At 44.5% G+C, this 27,363-nt stretch overlaps 1 protein-coding gene across 6 annotated transcripts in view; it reads left to right on the top strand.

Annotated features, from left to right (window-relative positions):
• The first annotated feature begins 4,624 nt into the window (after positions 1-4,624).
• The window catches only part of ctnnd1 (catenin (cadherin-associated protein), delta 1), a 47,300-nt gene continuing 24,561 nt past the window's right edge, over positions 4,625-27,363 (top strand). For 4 of the 6 annotated variants that reach the window (XM_056279475.1, XM_056279477.1, XM_056279474.1 and 1 more), the window contains exons 1-6: positions 4,738-5,027; positions 21,592-21,739; positions 23,948-24,022; positions 24,474-24,599; positions 25,938-26,230; positions 26,496-26,586. In XM_056279475.1, coding sequence (XP_056135450.1) covers positions 21,599-21,739; positions 23,948-24,022; positions 24,474-24,599; positions 25,938-26,230; positions 26,496-26,586 — 726 coding nt within the window. In that variant the 5' untranslated portion in view covers positions 4,738-5,027; positions 21,592-21,598. The other 2 variants (XM_056279479.1, XM_056279478.1) reach the window with 2 other exon arrangements.

Genomic DNA, 27,363 nt, shown 5'->3' with positions numbered 1-27,363 from the left:
TGAAGCAGTCAACATAGGACTGCATTACATCCCGCAACACATTGACTCCACAGGGACATCCACAAGGATCCTGTTCATGGACTTCTGCTCGGCGTTCAACACCATCATACGAGAAGTCATACTCACCAAACTCACCCAGCTCACTGCAGCCCCCGCCTGTCAGTGGATCAAAAAATTTTCTGACATAAAAGAGGTAGAAAGTGAGAGTGGGGAAAATCACATCAAGCAACCGGATAATAAGCACTGGTGCCCCCCAGGGATGCATGCTCACCCCTCTACTCCTCTCCCTCTACGCAAATGACTGCACCTCAGGAGACCCGTCTGTTAAACTCTGGAAGCTTGCAGATGACGCAACAATCATCAGCCTCATCGGGGATGGTAACGAGTCTACATACAGATGGGAGGTTGAACAGTTGGTCCATTGGTCCAGTCATAACAACCTGGAGCCTAACATGCTCAAAATTGTGGAGATGACAGTGGACTTCAGGAGGAGCCGCCAATATTGCCCCACCCCTCACCATACTCAACAGCATTGTGTCGGCTGTGGAAACCTTCAGGTTTCTGGGATCCACAATCTCCCAGGACCTAAGATGGGCATCCAACACAGTCACAATCATCCTAAAGGCCCAACAGAGGATGTACTTTCTGTACCAGCTCAGGAAGTTCAACCTACTTCAGGAGCTGCTGATTCAGTTATACTCTGGAATAATCCAGTCTGTTCTCTGCACAGCCATCAAAAACAGAACAGGAACAGACTAAAACGAAAAGTCAGGACTGCAGAGAAAATCATTGGGGCCAACCTGCCCTCCATTCAGGACTTATACATCTCCAGAGTCAGGAAACAGACAGGCAACATCATTGCAGACCCATCACACCCTGGCCACAACCTGTTCCAACTCCTCCCCTCTGGTAGGCGCTACAGAGCACTGTACCCCAAAACAACCACATATAAAAACAGTTTCTTTCTGTATGAACACTTAAAACAGTAATACAATGTCAGAAACAACCCCCATGCAACAATCCCCTGAAAAGGCGCACCTGCCGATCAGAGGAGGCGCTAGTGCAGTGACCAGACACATACTCGACCAAGCCGGAGGTAACACGGGGATTCGAACCGCCGATCCCCGTGTTAGTAGGCAACGGCTGAACAAGTGAGTTTTGATTAATTATTTGAACGTAGACAGATCGGTGCAGTCTAAGATGTGCTTGAGGAGGGAATTCCAGAGGGAAGGGGCAGCTATTGAGAAGGTTCTGTTGTCCCAGGTCCGGTGCTTGGTCCTGTGTGGTGGAGACAGGAGGTTGGCATCAGAGAAGCAAAGGCTGTGGGAAGGAGTATGGTAGTGGAGCACATCTGTGAGGTAGGACGGGACCTGGTTATGGACGGCTTTGTGAGTGAGGAGAAGGGCTTTGAGTTGGATCCATTGTGGGACAGGGGGCCAGTGGAGGTTCTGGAGGACAGGGGTGATGTAGCCACAGGAGCGGGATTGGGTGAGCAGGTGGGCAGCAGAGTTCTGGATATACTGGAGTTTGTTTAAGACTTTGGATGATGAGTAGTAACTGCTGCAGTAGTCAACTGTGGATATGATGAAGGCATGGATCAGAGTTTCAGCAGCAGAGAAGGAGAGTGAGGGGTGGGGACAAGCTATGTTTCATGTCTCAGTCGGGGTGCCTGTTTGGGGGGGAGGGGGGAAAACTGGGGGAATAGTGTGATTCTCTCACGCACTACATCCCCCTGGTGAAACTCCTCAGTGTCAGGTGAAAATAAACGGCTGGCAACTCCTCATGTATCAGAGGAGGCATATGGTAGTCTGCAGCCCTCCCCGGATCGGCAGAGGGGGTGGAGCAGCAACCGGGATGGCTCGTAAGAGTGGGGTAATTGGCCAAGTGCAACTGGGGAAAAAACGAAAAAAGAAAGAAAAAAGATAATTAAAATTTAACACTCATTCCAATTGATTTCTTGCATACTGGAAGGAACCTTAATTAACAATTAAAATGACTTTATTGGATGATGGGTCTGGTGTTGGAGAGGATGGGCCTTGTGCTGGAGAGGATGGACCTGGTGCTGGAGAGTCAGGGATTGATACTGCTACTGGAGAGTAAGGGCCTGACTCTGCTGCTGTAGAGTGAAGATTAACTTCTGAAGTCAATTTTTAAAGTAAACATCAAGGGTGGCTTGAACAGTGCTTTTATTTTTCTCATTATAAATGGCCTTGTAGCAGCTGAGGCCGTCGGTAACTATCTGGTGAACTTTGACGAACTTCTCTGCGTTAGGATCTTGCTCCTCTAACTTTGCCAACTCTGCTATAATGAGACGAAAGGCTTCAGCTGAACTCCTTCGTCAAAAACTTCTTGGGTTCTGGGGTTTCTAGGTCCCAACCTTCTTCCTCAAATGCTATCGTCTGCTGCTCCAGCTCCATAAGGTCCTCATTGCGATACACAATGCACACAAATGCGATCCGACTTAAAATGGTGACGATGGTGCAGCGTTGTTCTCCCTTGGGCCAATGAACCGCCTAAAATGCATAGTGTTTTGAGCATCGCGCAAAGTAGTGCGTCCGTTCGTTAGTAAATGGACTGCATATATAGAGCACTTTTCTGGTCTACCGACCACTCAAAGTGCTTTACAGAGTCCATCCATCCATTATCCAAACCACTTATCCTGCTCTCAGGGTCGCGGGGATGCTGGAGCCTATCCCAGCAGTCATTGGCTGGCAGGCAAGGAGACACCCTGGACAGGCCACCAGGCCATCACAGCTTTACAATGTATGCCTCACATTCACCCATTCACACACACACATTCATACACCGATGGTGGAGGCTGCCATGCAAGGTGCCAACCTGCTCATCAGGAGCAGTAAAGGGTTCAGTGTCTTGCTCAAGGACACTTTGACACGCTCTCCGCAGGAGCCGGGGATCGAACCAGCAACCTTCCGATTACTAGATGACCCGCTCTACCTCCTGAGCCCTTGTACGAACCATTGTGTGTAACTCAATTTAAGAAAAAAAATAGGCCAGAGGTTGAACTGGACAGCGGTTTGTAAGTATGGGCATTCGTATATTGGGCGTTTGTAACCCGGGGTCTTCCTGTACTTATTGATAATAACAACAATAAACATTTTATTTAAAGGCACCTTTCATGACACTCATGGTCACCTCACATAAAATACAACAAAACAAAGCAGTAGAAATATTAGTGAAATCAAAAATCAAATACACAGTAAGAAATAAAGTGCACATCAGCAGGAGTTAAAAAAATAGACCAACATATGGAGCAAACTGTTTGAAAGGAGGGAGATTGTAGTGGGAGCACTGGGTTGTCAGGTGTGACTGTGTGATGATAGCAAATGGTTTACATGGCTCATGTCATGTCATGTCATCCTGTCTAAGGACAGGATGTTGTGTTGCTGTAAATCCCCTTGAGGCAAATTGTAATTTGTGATATTGGGCTATACAAATAAAATTGACTTGACTTGACTTGACTCATGGATCAGGTAGGAGAGCCCCTTAGCAGAATTTTGCCTAGGGCCTCAGGGAGGTCAGGACCGGCTCTGATCAACAAGGTTTCTTAGAAACGGATCGGCGGCTTCTAGCACAAGTTTGTCAGTGGTTTGGCCTTAGGCAAAGGAACAATTGATTAGATTACTTGAATTAGTAACTGATTTTGATTGTAAACTTCTTTATATTCTTTAAGATATTGATGAATGGCAGAATGTTTGAAATCATAGACGATGTCACTTTAAGATAGCCCACACCTTTACTCCAGGTAAATGTGCTTATACATTTAATCTGATCAGCGATGGTCTTATATCTTGATCCTGATCTTTGGAGCTGCATACAGCATCTGCATGCCCGGGCGGCCCAAATCCCTCAAGTTTCATTAAGCAAAATGCAGGGAAAAACCAGTCGTTTTCCAGCCTTTAAAATTGTCCATTTTATTCTATCTCTCTCAAAATGTGCCATGTGTCAGATTTTCAGGTTTTAATGTCCAGGTACAGTCAAGACCTCTATGAGTCTCCCTCAATTCCAGCTGTTTCAGAACAGCGCCACAGGTGTGGAGGGAGATCCTTGCGTGAATAACGGTGGACTGAAGTGATTTGAAATCAGTTTTATTTAGAAACAAGTTGTCTTTTCTGCCTGCAGCTTGTTGTACCTGTGTGTTTTCCTTGATACCATCACATATTTAGCAATTCCCACACTGCCCAGTTTAGCCTACAAATTTAAGAGAGAAAATGGTCAGGCTTATCTGTTCTAGAGCCATGCCAAAACAATATCCAGGTTGAAAAGATAATACAGGACCGTTTCCCCCTGCCACTATAAAAACCGATTCCAGATCAGGTAATTAACTAGCTTTGTATTTATACGGTGAGACCTGTAACAAAAATCGCGCTTTTTCAAATCTATTTAGTGTATTTTGAAGTTAGGAATGACTCTTTCATTGTTTCCTCCTCAGGACGTGTTAAAGAAACATTTTCATGTTGCCTATAAACGAGCCTTTACCGGAAGGGTTCAAACATTTATTTCCGCTCTCTAGATATAGAATCATCTATTCTATTCTATTCTGTTCTATTCTATTCTATTCTATATCAAACCACTGTGGATTTGATTCTGCTCTCCTGCTCTGAACCAAAGCCCCCACCCCTTCACTCCAGCGGAGAGGAAGGAAGAGCGGAACCAAGTGAGCGACGAGGCGAGGCGGGGAGATACCGTAAACTACTTACATAAATAGGTGGGTGTTGAAATGCTCTCAGTATCAGGTAGACGGCCGTCGTTTAACAGATTTTGTTTATTTCGTTTTCATAGTGAAGTAAGCTTTTCGACCACGGCGCCGTTTTACGTCGCCTCACGCCAGCTGGAGGCGCAGTGTGGGTGCAGCAGAGCGCCCGGGGCAGGAGCCGCGTCTCGCCGCGGTGCTACGGCGCGTCGGCGGCCGGAGTTGCGCAGCAGCTCGCAGGCTAAAGGCAATTAGGCCTACTCGGTGCGCGTACTCTTGGGACTTTGAAAAAGAAACGTAACACCCTCCAGAAACGGTAATGTGCACTGCTTGGTGTTATTCGATGTGTAAAGCCGATGCTTTATGCCTTGCAATCCTCCGAAAACCGAGATAATGTTCTGTTGTGAACTTGAATCTGTTGTTTTTGATACGCGTTAGCAAGCTAAATTGACTAGCTAGCGTCGCGCTAGTTTTGCTGTCTGTCTGTCTTATCTGTCTGTATCTGTCGGCAGTGCTTTCTTTGGGAATGGGTGACAAAGGAACAGCCAACCACTTAAACTCACTCTGTTTGTTCAAGTTCAGCGAGTTTGGAGGTCGCTTTACACTTAGTTTATGACGGTTAAAGTCGCGTCTCCTGAAACTTGGCTGTATTTTCAAGCTAACGAGCTAACTTTGCTAACTGTTTTTGTGGAATAACATGGGTTCTGGATGGTGTGGCTTCCCCCCCCCCCAATCAAAATGCCCTCAGTGTGCCCGTTTCTGCTACTGAAGACTGGAATTAGGTATTCGATGGGATCGTGTACGTTAACACAATGTGCTTTTAACGTTTCACTGGACTTGTGTGCTTGGGTTTGAGATCGGGCTTGCAGCACAGGTAGCATACACGGAAGTGAATGGTCACCTCACCGAGACACACGCCTCATGGGAATCCCAGTCCGGACTGATCCGTGTTTCAAACGGTTTACCTGGGTGTTACCTCGCTGCCAAGGTTTATGCAATGCTTTATTTTCTGCAGGCAATCGCCTTTGTACGGTGTGTTTAGGCAGATTTGCTTTAGGCTTGTTTCAGGTTTCCGCTGGTCGTCTTTCATGGAAGAACACTTAAATGTTTCAGCTGTCCGCGGAGAACGCATTGTGTATGGTGTGTGTGTGTGTATGGGGGGGGGTTGTGTGTGAAAAAAATACTAAAGCAAAACCTGTTTTGTGGGTCTGGATGTGTGGGGTGTGGTAGGGTGGCAGGCTTGGCTGATGCTTAGTTATTCACAGCCCCTTGTCTAGAGGCGTCCGACGCTGACATACTCTGACTTTACAGTGAGTAAACAGGAAGGGATATAATCCATTTGGCCTTATTCGTTTAAGAAAATCCCTCTTGTAGGAGTTTAAAAAAAAAAAACTTTTCATTTAAGTTTGCAAGTTTCCTTCTTTTAAGATTTCAGGATTAACAATTTATTGAGGTTAGGGGCAGTGTCAGTCGTGTAGGTAGTGGCATTAGTGAACCACAATCCTTGTCTGTATTTTTAAGAACAACTAACGTCACTGAAAATGTTGGCACAATGTGTGCTTGCAAAGCAACTTGAGACACATTCAACAGTTTGGCCAAAGTAACAGATTTCGTTGTCTGAAAGTGGAACAATCAGTTGACCAGTAAGCTTCAGGATGGCCATGTTGGGTATATTTGGCTTGTTGTAAAGCCCCTGCGGCCTTGTCTCTGCTGACCTGCTGAAACAGAGAGGGGACAGATTGAGAGCGAGTTCGAACATGCTCCTGACTTCACAAACATGTACCCTTTCTCCTCACGACAACGCAATAAGGGGCAAAAGTCCTACTTTTGAAATCAGTTGATTTTTGGCTTAATCAAAAAGGATATACTATGTTTGACATTTCCTTTGCCTACTTGAATTTGTTCCTAGCAGTTTTCTGAAGGCGGATGTAGTTGGGCTGCACAGCTTTAGCCAGGGCTATAATTTCTGGGCCTCTGTAATGACTGGCTTTCAGAGCACACTGCGGGTGTGTCCCTCTGACCCAGGGAAGCAGTTTTCTTTCTTTTTCAATTTTGATTCACTTCTCCCCTTAACGGCTACACCTGCAACCTTTGTTTACTTTCAATATTTGAATGCTGGGCGAAATTTATTGTCTTTCCCCTTTATCAAGGCGGGGAGAGACGCATGTAATGAGTGATCGTACATATGGGAGGGGTGTAAAGTGTAGAGATTGGTAATGCTGGGGAGTAAAACCCTAGCCTATCTGTCTGCATGCAGTCTCTTAGTGACGGAGAGATCAGCCTGCTGCCGTTTAATGTTAACCCACTTTCTGGTAAACATCTGATTACTATAGGATAGTAATCAGATAACAGGGCTCGAACTTTTTTGCAAGTATTCATTTCATCGTAATTTTCCCTCATTTTTTGTTTTATTGTTTTTTGGACATACAGGTCACATTTATATTCTCCAGGCTATGAGCTACTGCATTTCTCCCGCTCTTTTGCCGATCACATTTTGTTAATGATTAAGGCTGAAGAGCGGGCAAGGGTGAAACTTTGAAAAATCTGCAGCTGAGCAGAATGTTCTTTTCTGATTTAGAGTTTTCAGTTATAGTTGTCTGCACATTTCCTTCCACCCTAAGAATAGTAAGTTTATTTTTTTTACTATAGGTCACATGGCTGGCCTTGCAAAAGTCCCTGAAAAGTAATGTGTGTGTCTGTCCGTGGTTACCCATCTCTGCTCCACCCAAACTGTAGGCCTATTTAGGCCACACATAGGGGGCTGTGCTTCATGGTCCAAAGTCTATGGATGGCAATGGCAGTAATGTTTGGTCCAGAGCCAAGGCTAACACACACACACATACACACACACACGCACACACGCACACACAGGCGAAATCTTTTTGACCATTCAAATGAGGCTGAGTCAGCGGAGCACTGGCCAAGCCACAACAGCATTTTACCATAGTTTGGCTCCAGCTGTGTGTGTGTGGCTGTGTAGACTGGAAGAGAATGCATATCTGCTTACCAGCGCCACCAATGACAAGGCTTTGGAAAGGGCCTAGAAACTGTATAATAATGGTGCAGTACAGTTCAGTGTGGTTCTGAGCAGTGGGCTATACTTAAACTCTGTTTGTGTATGTCATTGATTCTTCGGTCAACACTGGACAGCACTGCCCATTTAATGTATGTAATCGCATTTCCGATCATTTCCAATGGGATGTTGGTTTATGTGTGTCTGTTGACTAGTTAAGTTGCTTAGCAGTTTAATGCCTGGGCTATCCCATTAGTAGACATGATTTACTGGTGGTTGTAATGCTCTTGCAATGGGCTTTTAACAGGGCTTAGAATGGCTACAACCACTTAAACTGCACTCATTAGCATCTGCTAGCCACTGCGAGAATGCCAGCGGTTGGTTCAATAGGTGGTATAGATTCAGTAGGTCTACTATTTGTTCCTCAGATGGTCTATATTCTGTAGATCATTAAATCTCAATTGGTGGGCCAGGGTCCAAAAGTGGTCCTCAAGACATTTTGACAGGGTCACAAAAAATAAACCTGATTGGTGTAAATTGTCTTTTATGACACACCCCATTAGTACTGCTAATAGAAGTCCCAGTGTAAAATCAGTGAAGAACCACAGCTTTAAGTTTTTAATTGAGACAATTAGATGTCATAAGGGGCAGAACTCTGAAAAGATGAGGGACCTGGGGCGACAGAGCCTTCTCCATAGTTGCTCCCTCCATCTGGATCCCCCCTCTCAGACACATCAGAGACTGCACCGATCTGTCCACGTTCACATCATTAATCAAAACTCAACTCTTCAGAATTGCTTTTAATGTGTGATTAATATTGTGTGTTTTATGTTTTTGGTGTGTTGCCTTTATATTTATTTTAATATATGTAAAGCATCTTTTGAGTATTTTGAAGAGCGCTGTACAAATAGAATTTATTATTAATTTGATAAGACTTATTAAGCTGTTTTCAGTGTGTCCAGTCTATTGGCGATGCTCTGACACATTTGGAAGTTTGATGCAGTTAGAAATACTTGGAACAGTTTAAGTGCATGTATATCTCTCCACTGCAACTAGATAGTTCCACTTGAAGTCATTTCTAACTATTGTCCCATGTTTATATGCGTTATCCAACATACGAGTTTAAGCACTTTGATAGATAATATTTATACATAACTGATTTGGTCAGTGAAAATAATGACACCCTCTGCCCCAGTCCAATATAGAATGAATTGAAGAGGGAAGAAAAGGTGGATGGTTTGAGGAGAAGGATGAGCATAGGAAAATGAAGGGGTGAAGGGCTCCTTCTGTCAGGCTATGAGACAGGATATGACATGCCAAAATTCCCTGTGGAATGTATGACAATAGCAGTGTGCAACACTTGTCTGTCTTTTGGGCGCTCTTTGTGTGAATAATAGTTCCCGGGAAGTTCGACAGAAATGGTGGGATTAAGTTTATCGTAATCCATGCACTGCTCTGTTTAGTTTTTCAAGGATACGACCCACATCACCCAGCCACACGCAATCACTTTTCACCAGCTTTTATTTAGTCTTCGAAATGCCAATGTTCACATTCATTTCAGATTTTTTTTAAGTTTAATTTTTCTGAGATGCACACACATAATGAACAAGTCACGGTGACACACACAGGTGCACATGACTACCTAATACAAGTTTCATTGTTCACCCAGTCACCACAGACAGATGTGTGTTTTTAGGCAGTGTGGGAGAGAGGGTCTGCCAACACTTGGCTAGCAGACGGCACGACTGATGCACATGAGTCAGTGAACTTTGAAGTCGAAAATGATTTTTGCCTGGTCTGGAGCCGTTCCATGTGTCTGTCGCCTCAAGTGTCTCGCTTGTAGACAAGTATGGTCGGAGCCCAAGCTCTCCCCATATTCTGAATTTCCCAGAGGAGGACAGTGTTGATGAGGGCTGATTTTTGGTATTGTTTGGATATTATCAGTTCTGATGACACTTAACGAAAATGGTTTGTATCGAATCCTGGTTCTGATTTCTAACATAATTTTTGAAGAAGAAACCAAATTAGAATTTGGGGTTTAGGATGTTGGTCATCTTCCTGTAATAATAGACTAAAATTACAACACCTAGATGGTGTCATTCTTAAGAATTCTTATTTTACAAGCATAAGGCATACAGTCAGATTTAACATCTAGTGATATAGGATGCAGGATATAAATAAAGATCCTGTAAATACCGGGATATTAATCATGCGTTTTGCCTAGCATTAAAAACAGCATTCTTTCAGGTTTAAACCATGATGCAGTAAATCCTATTAGAGATGCTTCCTCCTTTAGGTGAGATTATGTTATTGCAGTGATTGCAGTTTTCTGTATTGATTCTGCTTTTCCTCTGCTCAGCGTTGTTATGAACAGACTTGATGCTCTGTTGACACACGATGTAACCTGTGATGAAGACATCAGGGCAACATCTGTTGGTTGACTAATATTTTTTATAGGCTCTTTTTTTTAATGCTTTAATGCATTTCAATTTTTTTTGTGAACTGAATTTTTTAAGACCGAAATTGTGTTTCCAGGATTTCAGTAAGTGACACTTCATTAGTGGGAAGATCGTGGCACAAATTCACATTTGCAGTGGCTTCACCCAGTACTGGTGTGGGAAGATGGTGGTGCGAACTCACGTTTGCAGCGGCCTCACCCAGTACCGTCCTTGCAGTGTCTTTGTCTGTGTCTGCATCTAAGTTTGTCTTTGTTTCGTGGCTGGGAGAGGTGGCACTTGATCGGCTGGGAAAACTTGGTCTGTTGCGTCCTATGGGCCCAGGTACCATGGCCCTGCCTGGAGCTGTGCCTGAGGAGGTAACACCGAGGGCAGCCTGACAGGACGCCGAAGCGGGGCAGGCTAAGATAACTGCTAGTCCATGCGGACTGGCAGTTCCGATAACACTGAGGACGGTCTGGTGGCGGCCTCGCTTAGCGTTGACTGTTTTTAGTGTCATCGTGTGGAGCCCAGGGAGGTGTGTCAAAGGTGTCTGTCTCGGAGAGCTAGCATTGGATCAGCTGAGGGAGCTTGGTCTGCTGTGTCCTTGTGGGCCCAAGGACCACAGCCCTGACCAGAGCTGCACCCGAAGCGGAAATACTGAGGTCAGTCTGACAAGACATGGAAGCGGGGCAGGCTAAGCTAACTGCTAGCCTATGCATACCGGCAGTTCCGACAGTCATCCTGGCTGGCGTTCATTCTCCAGGACAGTGATTTCTTTTTTTTGTAGTTTAGTTATATGTGCTAGTTGGGATATATGTGTTCTTGTAGTTTTTGGATATGTGTTTTTGTCTTTGTGTTGCATTGCTGTGGGCTGGGGGAAATTATGTTTCATTTCATGTGCGCAAGTGCATGAAATGACAGTGTTTCCGATTCTGATTATGAATACCTGGTTCTTGGAAATTTTGAACTTGTTCTAAGTCAGTCAGTTCTCAAACTCAAACCTTTTGTGTGCGTGCTGACATTGTCTAATTTTTTACAAAATGAAATAAGTGAGATTATTAAGATGATGCAATTTGAGGCTCGGTCATTTTTGGATAAAATTTAGGCTACATTTTCTTTTAAAATGTTTATTTTTCTCTTGGGGGGGATTCCCCTCTAATTCTTATTTTTTAGAAAAACCTCCAATTAGATGCTCATTCTGCATTCACAAGAATGTTGTAAATGTCAGGGAGCCCTGGCTCTTACCCTTACGCTCCATGCTACTGGTTTCTTTAAACGTTTTTGTTAGGAAGTGAGGCTTATTTTACTGTTGCAAACATTCATAGTTGCGGTGGTTTGAAGCATAAGCTTAATGTTTAAAGAGAGAGGTGGTAAAGTAAAATATGTCATTGACATTTTTCTCCCAATACTTTTAATTTTTGACCTTTTTTTTGACCTTACAGGAGAAATGTTAAATGAGGCTATGTGATTGGAGGAGGGAGTTTTGATGTATTCGTTTTGATATTTCTTTTGGGGGCTGGTAAACCATTGGTGCCTGTTTTATTATGCATTATTTATTATACAGCTATACAGCCTAACTAATTTGCATGTAACACAATTTTCATAGACCGCGCCGAACAAGCAGTCAGCCTTTTGGTGGGTATTGGAGCTGATTTTACATGTAACTTCCTTAAAAGCATTCGACTTCCAGGTCTTCTAAATATTTATGGCTGGGCCAGCACCACAAAAGTGAATGTCCCAGACTGAGTGATCATGTTTGACACGATTGGGCTGCTGGATCAGTTGACCAGCAAAGTCACTGATGTTACATGATTGGTCAGCTGAGCGCCAAGAGGCATGAGGGAGAGCACACAGTTAAAACACCCCAAATAAAAATCACTCTGACAATCACTCACTGGTGAATTCACTAAAGAATTGCACAGCTTTTGCAGTCACTAAGAGCTAATGTATGCTCAACGTTAAATACGTATACATATATGGACGGAGCCTTCTGTCCTTACTCTGCGTTCATTTATTCCGTATTTCTGCACGTTTGCTGGGAGCTTGCAGATCCGTACAAATGGAGGAGTACAACCGGAAATACCACAGGAAATTGTGGGGGCAGTGTTGTGTAGTGTAGTTAATAGCTCACGCGTGACCAGCCAGCAACACACAACAAAGAAGACGAAAAAATGGCGAAACTTTTGAGGAAAGGCTGTGTGAATTATTGGAAATGGTGTTCGTCGTCAGTTTCTCTCATAGATAAAATCAGGGAGAAGAATTCTCCGTCCACATGCTGCGATGTATTTAATGGCCGCACAGACCACCGCCTTCTAAGACGCTGCCTCTTTTTTTGCCTCTTTTTTAACAGATACATGATCATGATCTCCACCGTTGCCATGTTTGCTCTCTTCTTCGTGTGAATTTCCGGCAGCCTAGTGTTACAACCCCGGCTCAAGGGACGTAATAAAAGAAGGGAGACAAATTGAGGGTTGCAATAATAATCAAAATATTTAATAATGCCAAAAAAGAAAAAAAAAAGAAAAAAAAAAGAAGAATAACGTTAAAAAAGCAATGTGCTGGTCGGAGAGAGGAAGTGATGGGATCTGGAAGTGTCAGGAAGCACGCAGATCCCCAGAAGCCTTCCCGGAGCGCAGGAACAACAAAGCGCGAAAACTGCCAACCTGAAACTGAAACAGACACAAAGCCAGCAGGCAGGAAGAGGAGGCCGTAACCCCCCCCCCCCCCCCCACACACACACACACACACAAATCGGGGACCATAAAGGACCCGAAACTAACAGGAACAACAACAAAACAAGCAAGACTCAAACAACTCAAACCAAATTAAAAAAAAAAATACTGGCCTGACCTGGGACAACCTCCGGTCACCTCCCCTGGTGGACCCCCCACCCCTCAGCAACCAAGGGCCCTAGGAAGCAAATTTAAGAGGGGCGAGAGAGCCAGAGGACGGAGACGAGGAGGTAGGGAGACGGAGACAGACAGGACAGTGCAAACACACAACACAGAACACAAATACTAGCCGTGCCCTGACCCAACTCAGGGAGCAGGGGCACGGGAAAGAGCATCCACCACAACATTGTCCTCGCGGGCAGCCAAGAGCGACCAAGGCAAACCCTCCTCCCAGTCTCGCTCCAACTCAGTGCAATAGGAGCGGAGTAGCGACTTCAGCGTCTGATGGAAGCGTTCTAACATACCCTGGGTTTGTGGATGATAGGCACTGGCTTGGTTGTGTTTCACATGCAGTTGTTTCAACACTTGTGCAAACATGTGGGACGTTAAGTTGGACCCCTGGTCACTGGATAACCTTAGGGATACCAAATACGGACATGAACTGCGTTAAAGCCCTCACGATAGACTTGGTGGTTATACTACGCAACGGATAGGCTGCAGGATACCTGGTAGCCTGACACATCACGGTCAGCCGATGCATGCTGCCTGACTTCGACCGAGGTAGTGGACCAACACAGTCAATGATCAAGTGCTCAAAAGGTGTACTGATAGTAGGGATAGGATACAGTAGAGCAGGTTTTATTACCTGATTAGGTTTTCCAGTCAGCTGGCAGGTATGGCACTTTCAAATACAGACAGAAATATCAGCCTTTAACCGAGGCCAATAGAAATGATGCAAAATGTGATCATACATTTTCTTAGCACCCAGATGACCAGCAATGTCATACAAAGCCTGCAAGAAATTCTTTTGGAACGCATGGGGCGCTACAATCTGGACGACTGGATCTCTGACAAAACAATCCCCATGAGGAGAACCCATTTCCTTACTAGTAACTGATGTTGGGTGTAATAGCCCCCAGCAGCACTCTCTACCTTATCAGTAGAGAGAACCTGGTCAAACAAGTCTGCCAATTTAGGGTCAGCTTTTTGTTCTCTCATGAGGTCATCTCGAGTAACTGAACCGGGAAGTTTAGACAGGTGATCACTGGAGTTATCGACCACTGGACAAGGGACCACCGGAGGACCCACAGCAGTCGTGCGACTCATAGAGCGTGTTACAGCACAAGCTGGAAAAACCCCAGGGAAACACTTCTCACTTTCATCAGTGTAAAGGGGGACAGACGAAACAACCAGAGGTGGGGAAACGTCTTGCCAAACGCGCCCACCAGCTAGATTAATCCCCAAAATAACCTCCACCCCTGGCATAGGCAACGAAGGCCGCACCCCCATAATAACCTCTCCCTCTACCAGCTCAGAGGTAAATACGAGCCTATGTAAGGGAACCAACAAGGTGTTAAGTCCTATACCCCGGATCAGGACACTGTCACCTGTATCCATCACCCGAGAAAAGGGCAGCACAGATTGCAAAACAAAAGATTATGATGCGCCAGTGTCGTGCAAGTTTCTTACTGGCACTTTCTCCTCACTGCCAACAATAGACACAAAGCCATTCGTAATGAACGGTGCATAATCTGAACCAGCAGGGGTTTTCTTGACTGGCTGCAGGTCAGGAGATAACACAGGAATAGACCAGTTGTCAGCTGAAACTGCAAGTACAGCAGGTTTTACCTTGGTGCTAGGTGGTGACTTAGAGGCCTTAGCCTTCAGGACAGGATACTCATCCTTTCAGTGACCCCTACCCTTACAGTAGTTACAGACTCTATGAAAGTCACCCTTCCTTGGGAACCACCATCAGATTTAACAAACGGATACTCGTTCCCAGCACCGTGTCTAGCGTGGCGAGCCCCAAATGAACTCTCCTTCTCATTACGTCCCCACTCGTGAGCACGGGTGTCCCCCAAACGGCCCTTGTGTGTTAACACAAATTCATTGGCTAAAACAGCAGCCTCCGCGGCTGTATCTACCTTGTGCTCATTAAGATAGACTGCGAGATGCTCCGGGACAGAATCTTTAAATCGCTCCAATACAACCAACTGACACAACACATCAAATATGGACATGTCAGAAGCAGTGCACCAGCGACCAAACTGCATATTCATTTCACGGACAAAGTAAACACGATATTGTTTATCCTTTCGTTTTAAGCCCCTAAACCGCAGGCGATAAGCCTCGGGGACGAGCTCATAGGCCCTCAAAATCGGAGTTTTAACTGTCGTGTAATCCTCTCTCTCAGTAGTGCTCAAAGCAGAGTAGGCTTCTTGAGTTCTACCCGTTAACACACTTTGTAGAAGCAGTACGCGGTCCGAATCAGACCAACCTCTAGTCTCAGCGACTCGCTCAAATAATACAAAGAACGTATCTGGGTCATCCTCATTAGACTTAGACAGAAGCTGCAGATTTGCAGTCACATCGCTCCCCCTAGGGGATTTGGGTGTAGGAGAGCCCTCCACCATTTTACCTTCCCTGATCAACACCAAATGCTCCCGTTGGAGTTCTAGTCTTAACTTTTCGAGCGCATTCTTAGCTTCCTCTGTCTTTCTGTCGCTCAACTCTATCAAACTTAAGTTGCATAAATAACAACTCCCTTTGTTGTTCAAACGTCAAATTACTACTCATAGGCAGAACAGCAGGTGACGTAGCTGACATATGCGGAGGTGGACTAGCCTCACTCTTAATGACACTGGTCTCCTTAAACTTGTCAGACAGAAAAGACCTAAGACTCTCTTTTTTTCGGGAACCACTTACCTTCATCTCAAAGGCCTCCGCAATTTGCATAAGCTGGTCTCCTGTACATTTACTCAGCAAGTCATCGGATGGCTGCTGGACAAACTCGTCCACTAGAGTAGCCATAATAACCAAAGTCGTGCGTATCGAGTAGCTATGACGACAATATGCCTCACTCCTCCACCTGCCGAAACACACCAAACCAAAACTAGAGGCAACCGTGCTAATCGCGCCAAGCGCAGGGGCAGAGATATCAAAGTGGAGTTTCCCCAAGCCCTAGATAACTCACCCTAGTCTTTGTGTGGCTTCGTGGCGGGTATTTACACATTATATACCGCTGGCTCGCTCAGAATAACCAGTGAGCTGGCGACTCTTAGAACCACGGCTGTGCTCCCGAGACAGGATGCTCTGACCGCTAGCACCACACAAAAATAACAAACTAAAATATCAAACAAATGCCCAATGTACCCCAACAAAGGGAATATGTTGCTTATGCCTTCGTGGGAATAATAGAATGTGACAGCTCTGGGTAGCAACAAACCACCCCAAATCTCTAACCACTGCACAAGGAACAACCAACACTCACCCCTAGGTCTGATGTCCCAACAGGTAGCAGAGCAAGGCATCCCCAGCCTGCGCGGATGGCTGGAGACAAACCGTGGTCCGCTTTCCAATGCAGCACAAAAAACGAACAGGCGCAACAACTATGGCCGCAAAATACCCAAATGGACTTATCTCCCAACAGCGCGCAGCAAATGATATCACTGACATATCATAACCACTGCCAAGCAATGAAATGAACAAAACACTCTAACAAACAAAAAAACAATAGGCTGCTACTAGGGGCAATAGGCTATAACGAAAGCCTGGTTCAAACCAAGATCCTGGACGAGCTCCCACTTGTTACAACCCCGACTCAAGGGACGTAACAAAAGAAGGGAGACAAGTCAAGGGTTGCAATAATAATCAAAATATTTAATAATGCAAAAAAAAATGAATGAAGTTCATAAAACAATGTGCTGGTCGGAGAGAGGAAGCGGTGGGACCCGGAAGTGTCAGGAAGCGCGCAGATCCCCAAAAGCCTCCCCGGAGCGCGGGAACAATAAAGCGCGAAAACTGCCAGCCTGAAACTGAAACGGAGACAAAGCCAGCAGGCAGGAAGAGGAGGCCGTAACACTAGTCACCTTACCTGTGAACTCTGAACTTAACTCTGAACTGCCCTGTAGTGGATGTATTGCTTATCAACCATGCCAATGTAAAACACGGATGGGAAGTATGTGGGCAGTGACGTTTAGAACATTTGAAACAGACGTACAGTGCATCCGGAAAGTATTCACACCCCTTCACTTTCCCCACATTTTGTTATGTTACAGCCTTATTCCAAAATGGATTAAATTCCTTTTTTTTCTCATCAATCTACACACAATACCCCATAATGACAAAGTGAAAAAGGTTTTGTAGAAATTTTTGCAAATTTATTAAAAATAAAAAACTAAAATATTGCATGTACATAGGTATTCCCACCCTTTGCTATGACACTCAAAATTGAGCTCAGGTTCATCCTGTTTCCACTGATCATCCTTGAGATGCTTCTACATCTTGACTGGAGTCCACCCGTAGTAAATTCATTTGATTGGACATGATTTGGGAAGGCACACACCTGTCTATATAAGGTCCCACTGTTGACAGTGCATGTCAGTGCAGAAACCAAGCCATGAAGTCAAAGGAATTGTCTGTGGACCTTCAAGACAGGATTGTATCGAGGCACAGATCTGGGGAAGGCTACAAAAGAATTTCTACAGCTTTGAAGGTCCAGAAGAGCACAGTGGTCGCCATCATTTGTAAATGGAAGAAGTTTGGATCCACCAGGACTCTTCCTAGAGCTGGCCGCCCAGCCAAACTGAGCAATCGGGGGAGCAGGGCCTTGGTCAGGGAGGTGACCAAGAACCCGATGGTCACTGACAGAGCTCCAGGGTTCCTCTGTGGAGATGGGAGAACCTTCCAGAAGGACAACCATCTCTGCAGCACTCCACCAATCAGGCCTTTATGGTAGAGCGGCCAGACGGAAGCCTCTGCTCAGTAAAAGGCACATGACAGCCCGCTTGGAGTTTGCCAGAAAGCACCTAAAGGACTCTCAGACCATGAGAAAAAAGATTCTCTGGTCTGATGAAACCAAGATTGAACTCTTTGGCCTGAATGCCAAACGTCACGTCTGGAGGAAACCATTCACCTCTCATCACCTTGCTAATACCATCCCTGTAGTGAAGCATGGTGGTGGCAGCATCATGGTGTGGGGATGTTTTTCAGCGGCAGGAACTGGGAGACTAGTCAGGATCGAGGGAAAGATGAATGGAGCAAAGTACAGAGAGATCCTTGATGAAAACCTGCTCCAGAGCACTCAGGACCTCAGACTGGGGCGAAGGTTTACCTTTCAACATGACAACGACCCTAAGCACACAGCCAAGACAACGAAGGAGTGGCTTCGGGACAAGTCTGTGAATGTCCTTGAGTGGCCCAGCCCAGCCAGAGCCCAGACTTGAACCCCATTGAACATCTCTGGAAAGACCTGAAAATAGCTGTGCAGCGACGCTCCCCGTCCAATCTTACTGAGCTCGAGAGGATCTGCAGAGAAGAATGGGAGAAGTATCCTAAATATCTCCAAAGGAATTGAATCAAGTGCGACTGGACTTGGTATATATCTGTGAAGACGTTTCGCCTCTCATCCAAGAGGCTTCATCAGTTTGTGCCTTTCTGACTAGACCAAGCTAGTCTGACTTTGATTCAATTCCTTTGGATAACCATGACCTGGATGAATGAGAACATTCACAGACACCCCAAATATAGGTGTGCCAAGCTTGTAGCTTCATACCCAAGAAGACTTGAGGCTGTAATCACTGCCAATGGTGCCTCAACCAAGTACTGAGTAAAGGGTGTGAATACTTATGTACATGCAATATTTCAGTTTTTTATTTTTAATAATTTAGCAAAAATTTCTACAAAACCTTTTTTGCTTTGTCATTATGGGGTATTGTATGTAGATTGATGAGGGAAAAAAAGGCATTTAATCTATTTTGGATTGGAATAAGGCTGTAACATAACAAAATGTGGGGAAAGTGAAGGGGTGTGAATACTTTCCGGATGCACTGTATCTATTTACGTACATAAAGGGAGCATAAATGAGCCTTTAATCTGCACAAATAAGACAAAAAGAAACTGTGTAATTATCAAAGCACCCGCAAAGGGTGAAATGTACCCCAAACTGTGCTGCCAAGCAAATAGCATCTGGGTGCTCCGGTGCTATTTGTACATATTTGAATTAGGTAATATGCATGCATTTGGAGCAAAATTGGCACCTTTCTATGCAAATGAGCATCATTTCAAAAAAAGTCCAATTCACAAACACCAGTGCTAATAGCCACATGCAGTTAAGAGTGAAAATTATTGGCATCTTCAGGGAGTTGGTGGTAACTGATGCCCAGACTTTCCAGTGATCATGGCAGCAGTGATTGTAGTCAGGCAAAGGCATCGTTATGCCATGCCAGGCGTGCTCATGAGTGGATATTTCGAAGGAGAATATCACTTTTTGATTTAACTGAGACCGAAATCATTCAAAGATAAGGTTGCCAGGTCAAACAAGTCTTGCTACACTTGATGACATCAAGGAAGACATTGAACCTGTCTACTGTGTTCTTTGCACAAAGCCCCCATTTATACTTTGCCACATGGATAATTACAATCAAAGGCAAAACTTTATGGGTGTGTTTGTGCTATAATATCATTAGCACAATATGTTTTGTCAGTTGGACCTTGAGACCAGGCAGATAGCGGTTGCAAGTGATGCCCAAATAATGCTGCTATCAGTGGCCGCAATCCATTCTTTGTGAATTCACCTGTCAACATAGAGTGAGTCTTAGAAAAACTAGAGATATCTGCAGATAGAAACAGATGAAAGAAGGGGAGTTAATAATCACAATAGGTATAATTACAATTATCAATTAGGCGGCACTGGTTAGCGCGGTTGCCTCACAGCAATAAGGTCCTGGGTTCAAGCCTCGGGGTAGTCCAACCTTGGGGGTCGTCTCGGGTCGTCCTCTGTGTGGAGTTTGCATGTTCTTCCCGTGTCTGCGTGGGTTTCCTCCGGGTGCTCCGGTTTCCTCCCACGGTCCAAAGACATGTAGGGCAGGTGAATCAGCCGTACTAATTTGTCTCTAGGGTTGTGTGTGTGTGTGTGTGTGTGTGTGTGTGTGTGTGTGTGTGTGTGTGTGTGTGTTTAACCCCATTAGGATAGAAAAACCAGAAACCACATACTTTGTGTGGCCATTTTATGGGTCCTCACAAGGAAAAGGGTATATTTTAGGGTTGGGACTTGGTTTTAGTGTAAGGGTTAGGCATGTAGTTTGCGTGGTTAAGGTTAGGGTTAAGGGCTAGGAAATGAATGTAGTCAATGAGGGGTCCTCATTAGGATAGCGAAACGAGTGTGTGTGTGTGTGTGTGCGTGCCCTGTGATGGCCTGTCGGCCTGTCCAGGGTGTCTCCCTGCCTGCCGACCAATGACTGATGGGATAGGCTCCAGCATCCCTAAGAGCAGGATAAGCGGTTTGGCTAATGAATGAGTAATTACAATTAAATTAAGTTCTCTTTGAGTCAAACATCCCAAGATATGAGTGGGAAGTATTGTTCTTGGAACTGCATTTATAGCTTCTTCTTTTTTTCCTTCCTTTTAACTCAAATGTAGCCTGACCATGTCATGTGATATGCTAATTCAGCACACTTTAACAATAAATATTACTGGGACCACTACAGAAAATTGCAGATGAACATTTAATATCCAGGAATTCACATTATAGACACTACCACTCACAAGCCGTCTAACAAACTGGCCACAATGTCAAATATTGACCAATTTCTAGGTTTTGACCTAGTATCGTTTTTTTTTGTTTTTTTTGTTTTATCCATTTAATTGTGCTTACTTTGAGAGGGTTCTTTTGATGTGAGTCCACAGTAAAATAATAATAATAATAAAAAAAAGCTCCAAAAATGACTTTTAGACTCCAGGTGCGCCCCCCCCCCCCCCAACACACACACACACACCCTCCCCTACCAACGGAAGAGAGGTGCTAACAAGCGCCACACTTTGTGGCTATATATATATATATATATATGACACAGTGACTATCTCCCTTCTTCACACATTATCTCGCATTTTTGTTTTCTTATCTCTGAATATTTATTCACGGTGTCTTGGAGGATGACGAGTTGCGTCAGCACAGATCGCCATTTGTTCTTTCCTGTCTATGTAATGACATGATTGAAGACTTGAAATCGAATAATCGTTTTTCAGATGGATTTTTCCAGTGTGAGTTGGAGCTGGGTGAGATCGGTTGCTGCCACGTGCTTTCTCTCCATTTTCCTGGGATCTCTTCTTCCTCATGTTCTCCTACTTCTCTGCGTTCGCACTTCTCTTTTGTTATCATTTCCTGTGTTCATTTTGTCTTTTTTTGTTCTCTTGTGTGCTTGAGTTTCTCACTTTTTCTCCTTCCTTTCCTCCGCTTTGCCTCAGTCTTCTTGTATCTTGTGTCGGCTCCCGCTGTGTTTTCACCCCCTGCACAGAAAACATCTTCACATGCGTGTGAACCCCAGATGTGTGCTGACTGTAAAGGGGTTAACCCTGTCCTCACCCGTGTGTCTTATGTATCTGTGCACTGTTATGGTTGGGTGCGCTTAGGTTAAGGTCTATCTGTTTCTCGCTCTCTCATTCTCTCTTTGTCTGTACAATGGTTAAATCCCACATTTGGTTAAATCCTCGTCTTGCTCTTTGGTGTTAACCCTGTCCTGTCCTCTGCTCTGCTCTCAGCGAGTGAATGGAGCAGTGTGCGAGCACGGCCTCCCTGCTGGCCTCGGTGCGGGAGCAGGAGAGGCAGTTTCAGATGCTGAGCCGAGCTCTGGAGGAGGAGCGCAGGTCGTGTGCCGGTACCCTGCCCCGCCCCCTCCCCGGCATGCAGGTAACGCTAAACAAGCCCTCGTCCACAGGCACCGAAAAGAAACCCCTGGGGGCCCATTCCCCAGTCCGAATGAGCTCACTCTTTGTCCATCGCCATTTTCATTGCCATCCCATCCCATTTTTATAGCTTTGACGGGTTGGCTGGCACCAGACCATAAGTCCAAGCTCGGGTTTAACAAATGCCGCCTTGTAAGGTTGGATCTGATGACATGTTTTGCGTTTGATTTTTATTTATTTATTTTAAAATGTTCACCAATGGTCTTTAAACAAGTTTTAGACCCTGTAGATAGCACCCGAGCTGCTGATGAAGCTCCAATATAATCTGCCTGAGAAGGTAGTTTGTCTCCCCGGCTGCCCTGCTACACCTCACTGCTTTCGTCCGCTGGCGATCATACGCCACCTCCATTTTCCATCGGCCCCTCAGTAACCCTCCATTTCATTCCATATGAATAACAGCCTTTCCGCTATTGTCTCTCTCCATCCATCAAGCTTATCAGCCCATTGGAGCCCAGGCATCTTTTTGTCTAACCAACTGCTGCTGCTCATGTGTTTGCATGCAGAGATCGACACCTTGCTTGATATTATCACTGTGTTCTTCTATTCCCATGTTCACATCAAATGCTCACTTTTGCTACTATCATGTCAGCTGGAGGGAAAGTTCAAAAGTTATCAATGTTTTGTTTCGGCATATGGAAGCCCACAGCCGCATTTTTATCAATGCGGTTTGGTGCTAGGCTGAGTGCAGATTCTGAGAAAGTGGTGCCTAGGTGTATCTTTATCCATGATCCCCCTCTTGGTTTTGGCGACACGCCCTCTCTTCCTGTATCACAGTTGAGTCAGTCCCCTGGTTTCAGTGGCTGGTGAATGACTTCACTCTCATTTGCCTCACACACACACACACACACACACACACACACACACACACACACACACACACGTGGCAACTTACTGACAAATGTTTATTCACTGTAAGCCTTAAGCACCTTTTAGAAATGGAGAAACTATTGACACCCAAGCCTTCCAACGTGTTCACTCTTCTCTTATTCCCTTTGCATGTCCTAGATCCAGCTAATGCTAACAGCTGATAAGCTCAGGTAGTAGGTAGTGTGTGTGTGTGGGTGTGTGTGTGTGTGTGTGTGTTTGCACGTGTGCGTGCATTTGTGTATATGTGTACGTGAGAGGGGAACAGAAATGTGGCCGTAACTGGTTCTTATCACTGCTGTGTTTACATAGCCGAGAGGCTTGGCATGTCTCCTCCACACTTTCACAGACGGCACAACACGCCCTCAGTCTTTATCGACAGGTTCCCACATGCTCACATCTGCCCAGCGCTCTCTGCTACCCCTCTTTGGCTGTGAACTATTCTAAGGCATGTGTGCTCCTTTTGCTCTACTGTTGTCCCATCTATCTCAACTGGTCTGAGTTTTTCTCGGATAAGTTGCCCTCGTCCTTACCCTACAACTTCCGGGCCTCGCTACCCACAAGTAATTTCTATTTCTTACTCAGTTAGATATTACTGTCGCCTGTCTCTGATCCAGCAATCACCTCTCAGTCTCCTCCTTTTGTACCTCTCAGTTAGGGAGGTAATGCTGTAGAGATGTGACAGAGATAGGTGGAGCTCCTCCTGTGCCTAGAGAGGGAAGTGCACCTCTGGTTGGGCGCCACTTATGGCGTTGACATATGTAGGTGTTACCTCTCAGTAATTTTCTTATTAGTAAAATCTTATTCATTAGGTCATTAGTCATCCCATGGGTCACTCATTATCTTCATCCATGCATTCCTTCATAAATAATGCTTGACTATTCTTTCATTTATTCACGTAATTGTTTTGATCACCTGACCTGTCATTGTATTTATTATTATTATGGAGTGTAAAAATGCATGAGACCTACACTCCAGGTTTTGGTACAGAGTGTGAAATGCAATTTAAGGCTCTGTGGTGTGTCTGTGTGCATGTGTGTTGGTGTGGTTACATACCACAAGAAGCTGATCTAATGGCATTCCTAATGTTGTATGGTAGCCTGCTACAATGACTATTTTTAGTAATTCAACTGCTTGGTCAGAGGCTACCATGTTGCATAAATGTGTGTGAGTTCTCATCATGTCTGTTGATCCGTGCTGATCCATGCGCTTGTATCCATGGGACTCTGGTAAGGTGTGTGTATATGTGTGTTTCCCTTAAAGCTGATGTCTTTTCACCTCTTTGCAGAACGGGCGTGTTCCTTGTGATGCAGACATAGAAAGGCTCACACTTAACGAGGGTTACATCAACGGGACGTGTCATGTAAGCATCCACTGATTGACTATAGGCTATTGTGCATTAGAGTTCTATCCATCCGTTATCCAAGCCTCTTATCCCAATTGGGGTTGCGGGATGCTGGAGCCTGTCCCAGCAGAGTTCTGTTACAATTTTTTTTTAAATGAATTCTTCAACCATTCTCAGGCACATGAGAGTCAAAATATGTCTTTGCAGTTGAAGAGGGTTGAATTTTGCCAAAACAGTCTTTATTTTAGAAATAAAAAGTTATGTACATCTGTTTTATTGGTTAACAAAAACATGTTCAAAACAAAAACATGATTTTCAGTGGTATGCTGAAATTAATTAAAAAACAAAAACAAAAAACAAATGATTTATCCTATTTTGAAATCAGCATTGTAATTTGATAATGGTCCTGTGTCAGTTAGTATTTTCAAGTATCTCAGTCAGTTGTGTGGGTATGTTTGTGTGCTCATAGTTCAGGATGGAGCCTGGTCAGGTGATGCAGGAGTCGTACACGGTGGAGGAAGAGCCTCAGGAGTCGGTGCCTGTCATTTCCGTTGAGACCAGTGACGATGGGACCACACGACGCACCGAAACTACGGTAACACTAGAGCAGCGGTCGGGAACCTATGGCTCGCGAGCCATATATGGCTCTTCCGGTGACGGCATATGGCTCCCAGACAATTTTGAGTTGAAAAAAAAAATCAGTTTGGAACTGATTTTAAAATACTTGTGATATTTCTTAATAATACTGTGTCATTTTAAAGTAAACAGAAATTAGTTTTGAAGATAAATTTCACGGGTCACGGGTCACCCGTGGGTCGGGTCGGGAACCAATGGCTCGGGAGCATGTCCGGGTCATTGTAAAGGTGAAGAAATCAATTTTATCAGATAGCCAGCTAGTTTATCCGCTTCAACCCTTGTAACGGAAAAGATGGCGAAAAGAAAAAAAGACGATGATTACCGTGCATTCCAGGCTGCGTGCACAGAGGAATTTGCATTTGTGGAGAGAGCAGGATCTGCCGTATGTCTAATATGCAATGATAAAATTGCATCGATGAAACGGTCAAATATAAAGCGGCACTTCGATACGCCATGCAGCACCAGAAGTCGCATTAAAAGTAAGACATATTTAATTTATTATACGTTAAAAATACTATATGGCTCTCAATAAAATATATTTAGAAATATTTGGCTTTTATGGCTCTCCCAGTCAAAAAGGTTCCTGACCCCTGCACTAGAGACATGAGCTGCAAGATAAATGGTGTGAGACTGCTAGATATTAGTGAAATGCTGGTGAAAGGCGGGGACAAAACACTTGCCACATGTAGTTTTCTTTAGGCCAATGTTTCACTTTCTCCTTGAGGATCTTAATGTGGTTTTTCCTGAAACCAGTCTTTTTGTGTATGCCATCATTCCATGCACTGTTTTTTTCTTTTTGGAAAGCGGACTGTCCCTCTTTTTAAAAAAAATTTTTTTAAACAATGTCTTTATTGATTTTTCATTGTACATATGTCAACATTATTATGCAACAAATTACACTGCAAATTTTAACTTTCACAAACAAACAAAACATGCCCCCACCCCCCCAACACTCAGTTGTTATCTCTTAACATCTGCCTTGTATTTAGAGCCAAAATGAATATAAAACATTTGACAAAATCAATCATACAATGAGATCATCATGAAATCAATCATACAATCATAAAATGAGAGACTCTCCAGTCCTTAGCATAATTGCTTTGAAACAGCAGTAAAACTGACACAGCCATCATAGAGAGACTTCATAGTGGGAGTTGATCCTAGGCCAATATGTCTCCATTATTGGCCGGTATATTTACCCTTTTATTAATTCTTTAATGCCAAAGGTAAGGATTTTAATTAATTTGCTTGTATTAACCATTTTTTCCCCCCTCTCCCCTTCCCTATCTTCTTTCAGGTGAAGAAACTGGTAAAGACCACCACTACTCGTACTGTCATTCCCTCTGTGTCCGACACTCTGTCCCTAGATGGTGGGGGTTCTGTGACAGGGATGGGGGGCTACACTGCCCCCGTAGACCGAGTCTACCGGCAGGGTCCAGCGGTAGGCGTCCCCATGGACTACCCCACACACACTGTGCCCCGCAACTATCACTACGGTCCCTCGGGGGGCTATGAGGACTACCGCGCTGGACCCCCATCAGAGACTTATGCCAGCCTCAGCAGGGGTGCCCGCATGGATGACCGCTACAGGTTTGGCATAGTGGTTAAACACTTGGAACGATTATTGTATGTGTGTTGTATCAGCCACAGCGTTGGTAACAAGGTCCTCACAGTTCTACCTTTGTTCATTTTGAATCGCAAAATCTGTGAGATATTACAACACTTAGGTTAGATCAGGGGATGTTGTCGATGTACATCTCATCTAATCACCTCTTGTTTCCTGTCCTGCACTGTCTGTGCCCGTCCCCTGTCATTCCTTTTACTAAAACCTTTATTGGCAAATCTTCCCCTTCAGACCAGTCCATCCAGATGGCTACAGAACTCTGGATCCAAGCTACAGAGCCCCAAGCAGAAACCAGTTGGACCCTTATGCTGCTCAGCCACAGGTGTGTGTGTGTGTGTGTGTGTGTGTGTGTGTGTGTGTGTGTGTGTGTGTGCGTGCGTGCGTATGGATGGTGTGTATGTGGCATGAAGGACCACTGCCTTTGGGGAAGCCCCCAGGTTGGGCACTTTTGATTGCCCATTTGTCTTCAGTCAGGGTATTTAGCTAAGCTTTTGTTATTGGCTACATTGGCTAAAGCTACACTTCCACCCATAGTACCTGGATCTTTTAGTCCCAGGAACTACTTCGCAAGGAACTGAAAAGTTCCTTCACCCCATTGTTGTCTGTGTTTCTACCGCTGTCTAAAGACCTGTGAAGATTAGGCAGATTTGTCTGCTGATGTATGAAAAAGCGACGGCTGTTTTACAGCAGCCCATTTCAGTTTTCTCTTTCTAGTAACTCTGTTTCTTCTTCTAATTAAAAATATTTGAATGATCATGAGAACAAAGAAAGATTGATATTGGGTGGCATTTCCACAGAGCTTTAAAAGCTATTATATAGAGTATTATTAATAAGTATTTTCGATGGAATATAGTTCGTTTTTCCTTATGACGAGACAAATTGCGCAAAACCGATCATTTCAATTTGAGCAGAGCAGCGCATCACAACACAAAAGGAAAAAAAAGTACTTTGTTTTTATTAATTTGGGAAAATATGCTCAGTGTAATATCACGTATTTATCACAAAAATGTATGCCGGTGTTTATTATGGATGGTAAACTAGCTGACGTTGATCTGACACATTTTAAGTGTGACAATGACATAATTAATGGTAGAGAAAA

Source organism: Lampris incognitus, chromosome 5 (genome assembly GCF_029633865.1).
Source record: "Lampris incognitus isolate fLamInc1 chromosome 5, fLamInc1.hap2, whole genome shotgun sequence".
Taxonomy (NCBI): domain Eukaryota; kingdom Metazoa; phylum Chordata; class Actinopteri; order Lampriformes; family Lampridae; genus Lampris; species Lampris incognitus.
The sequence above is the reverse complement of the archived record's forward strand: the minus strand, read 5'-3'. Positions and strand labels throughout refer to the sequence as shown.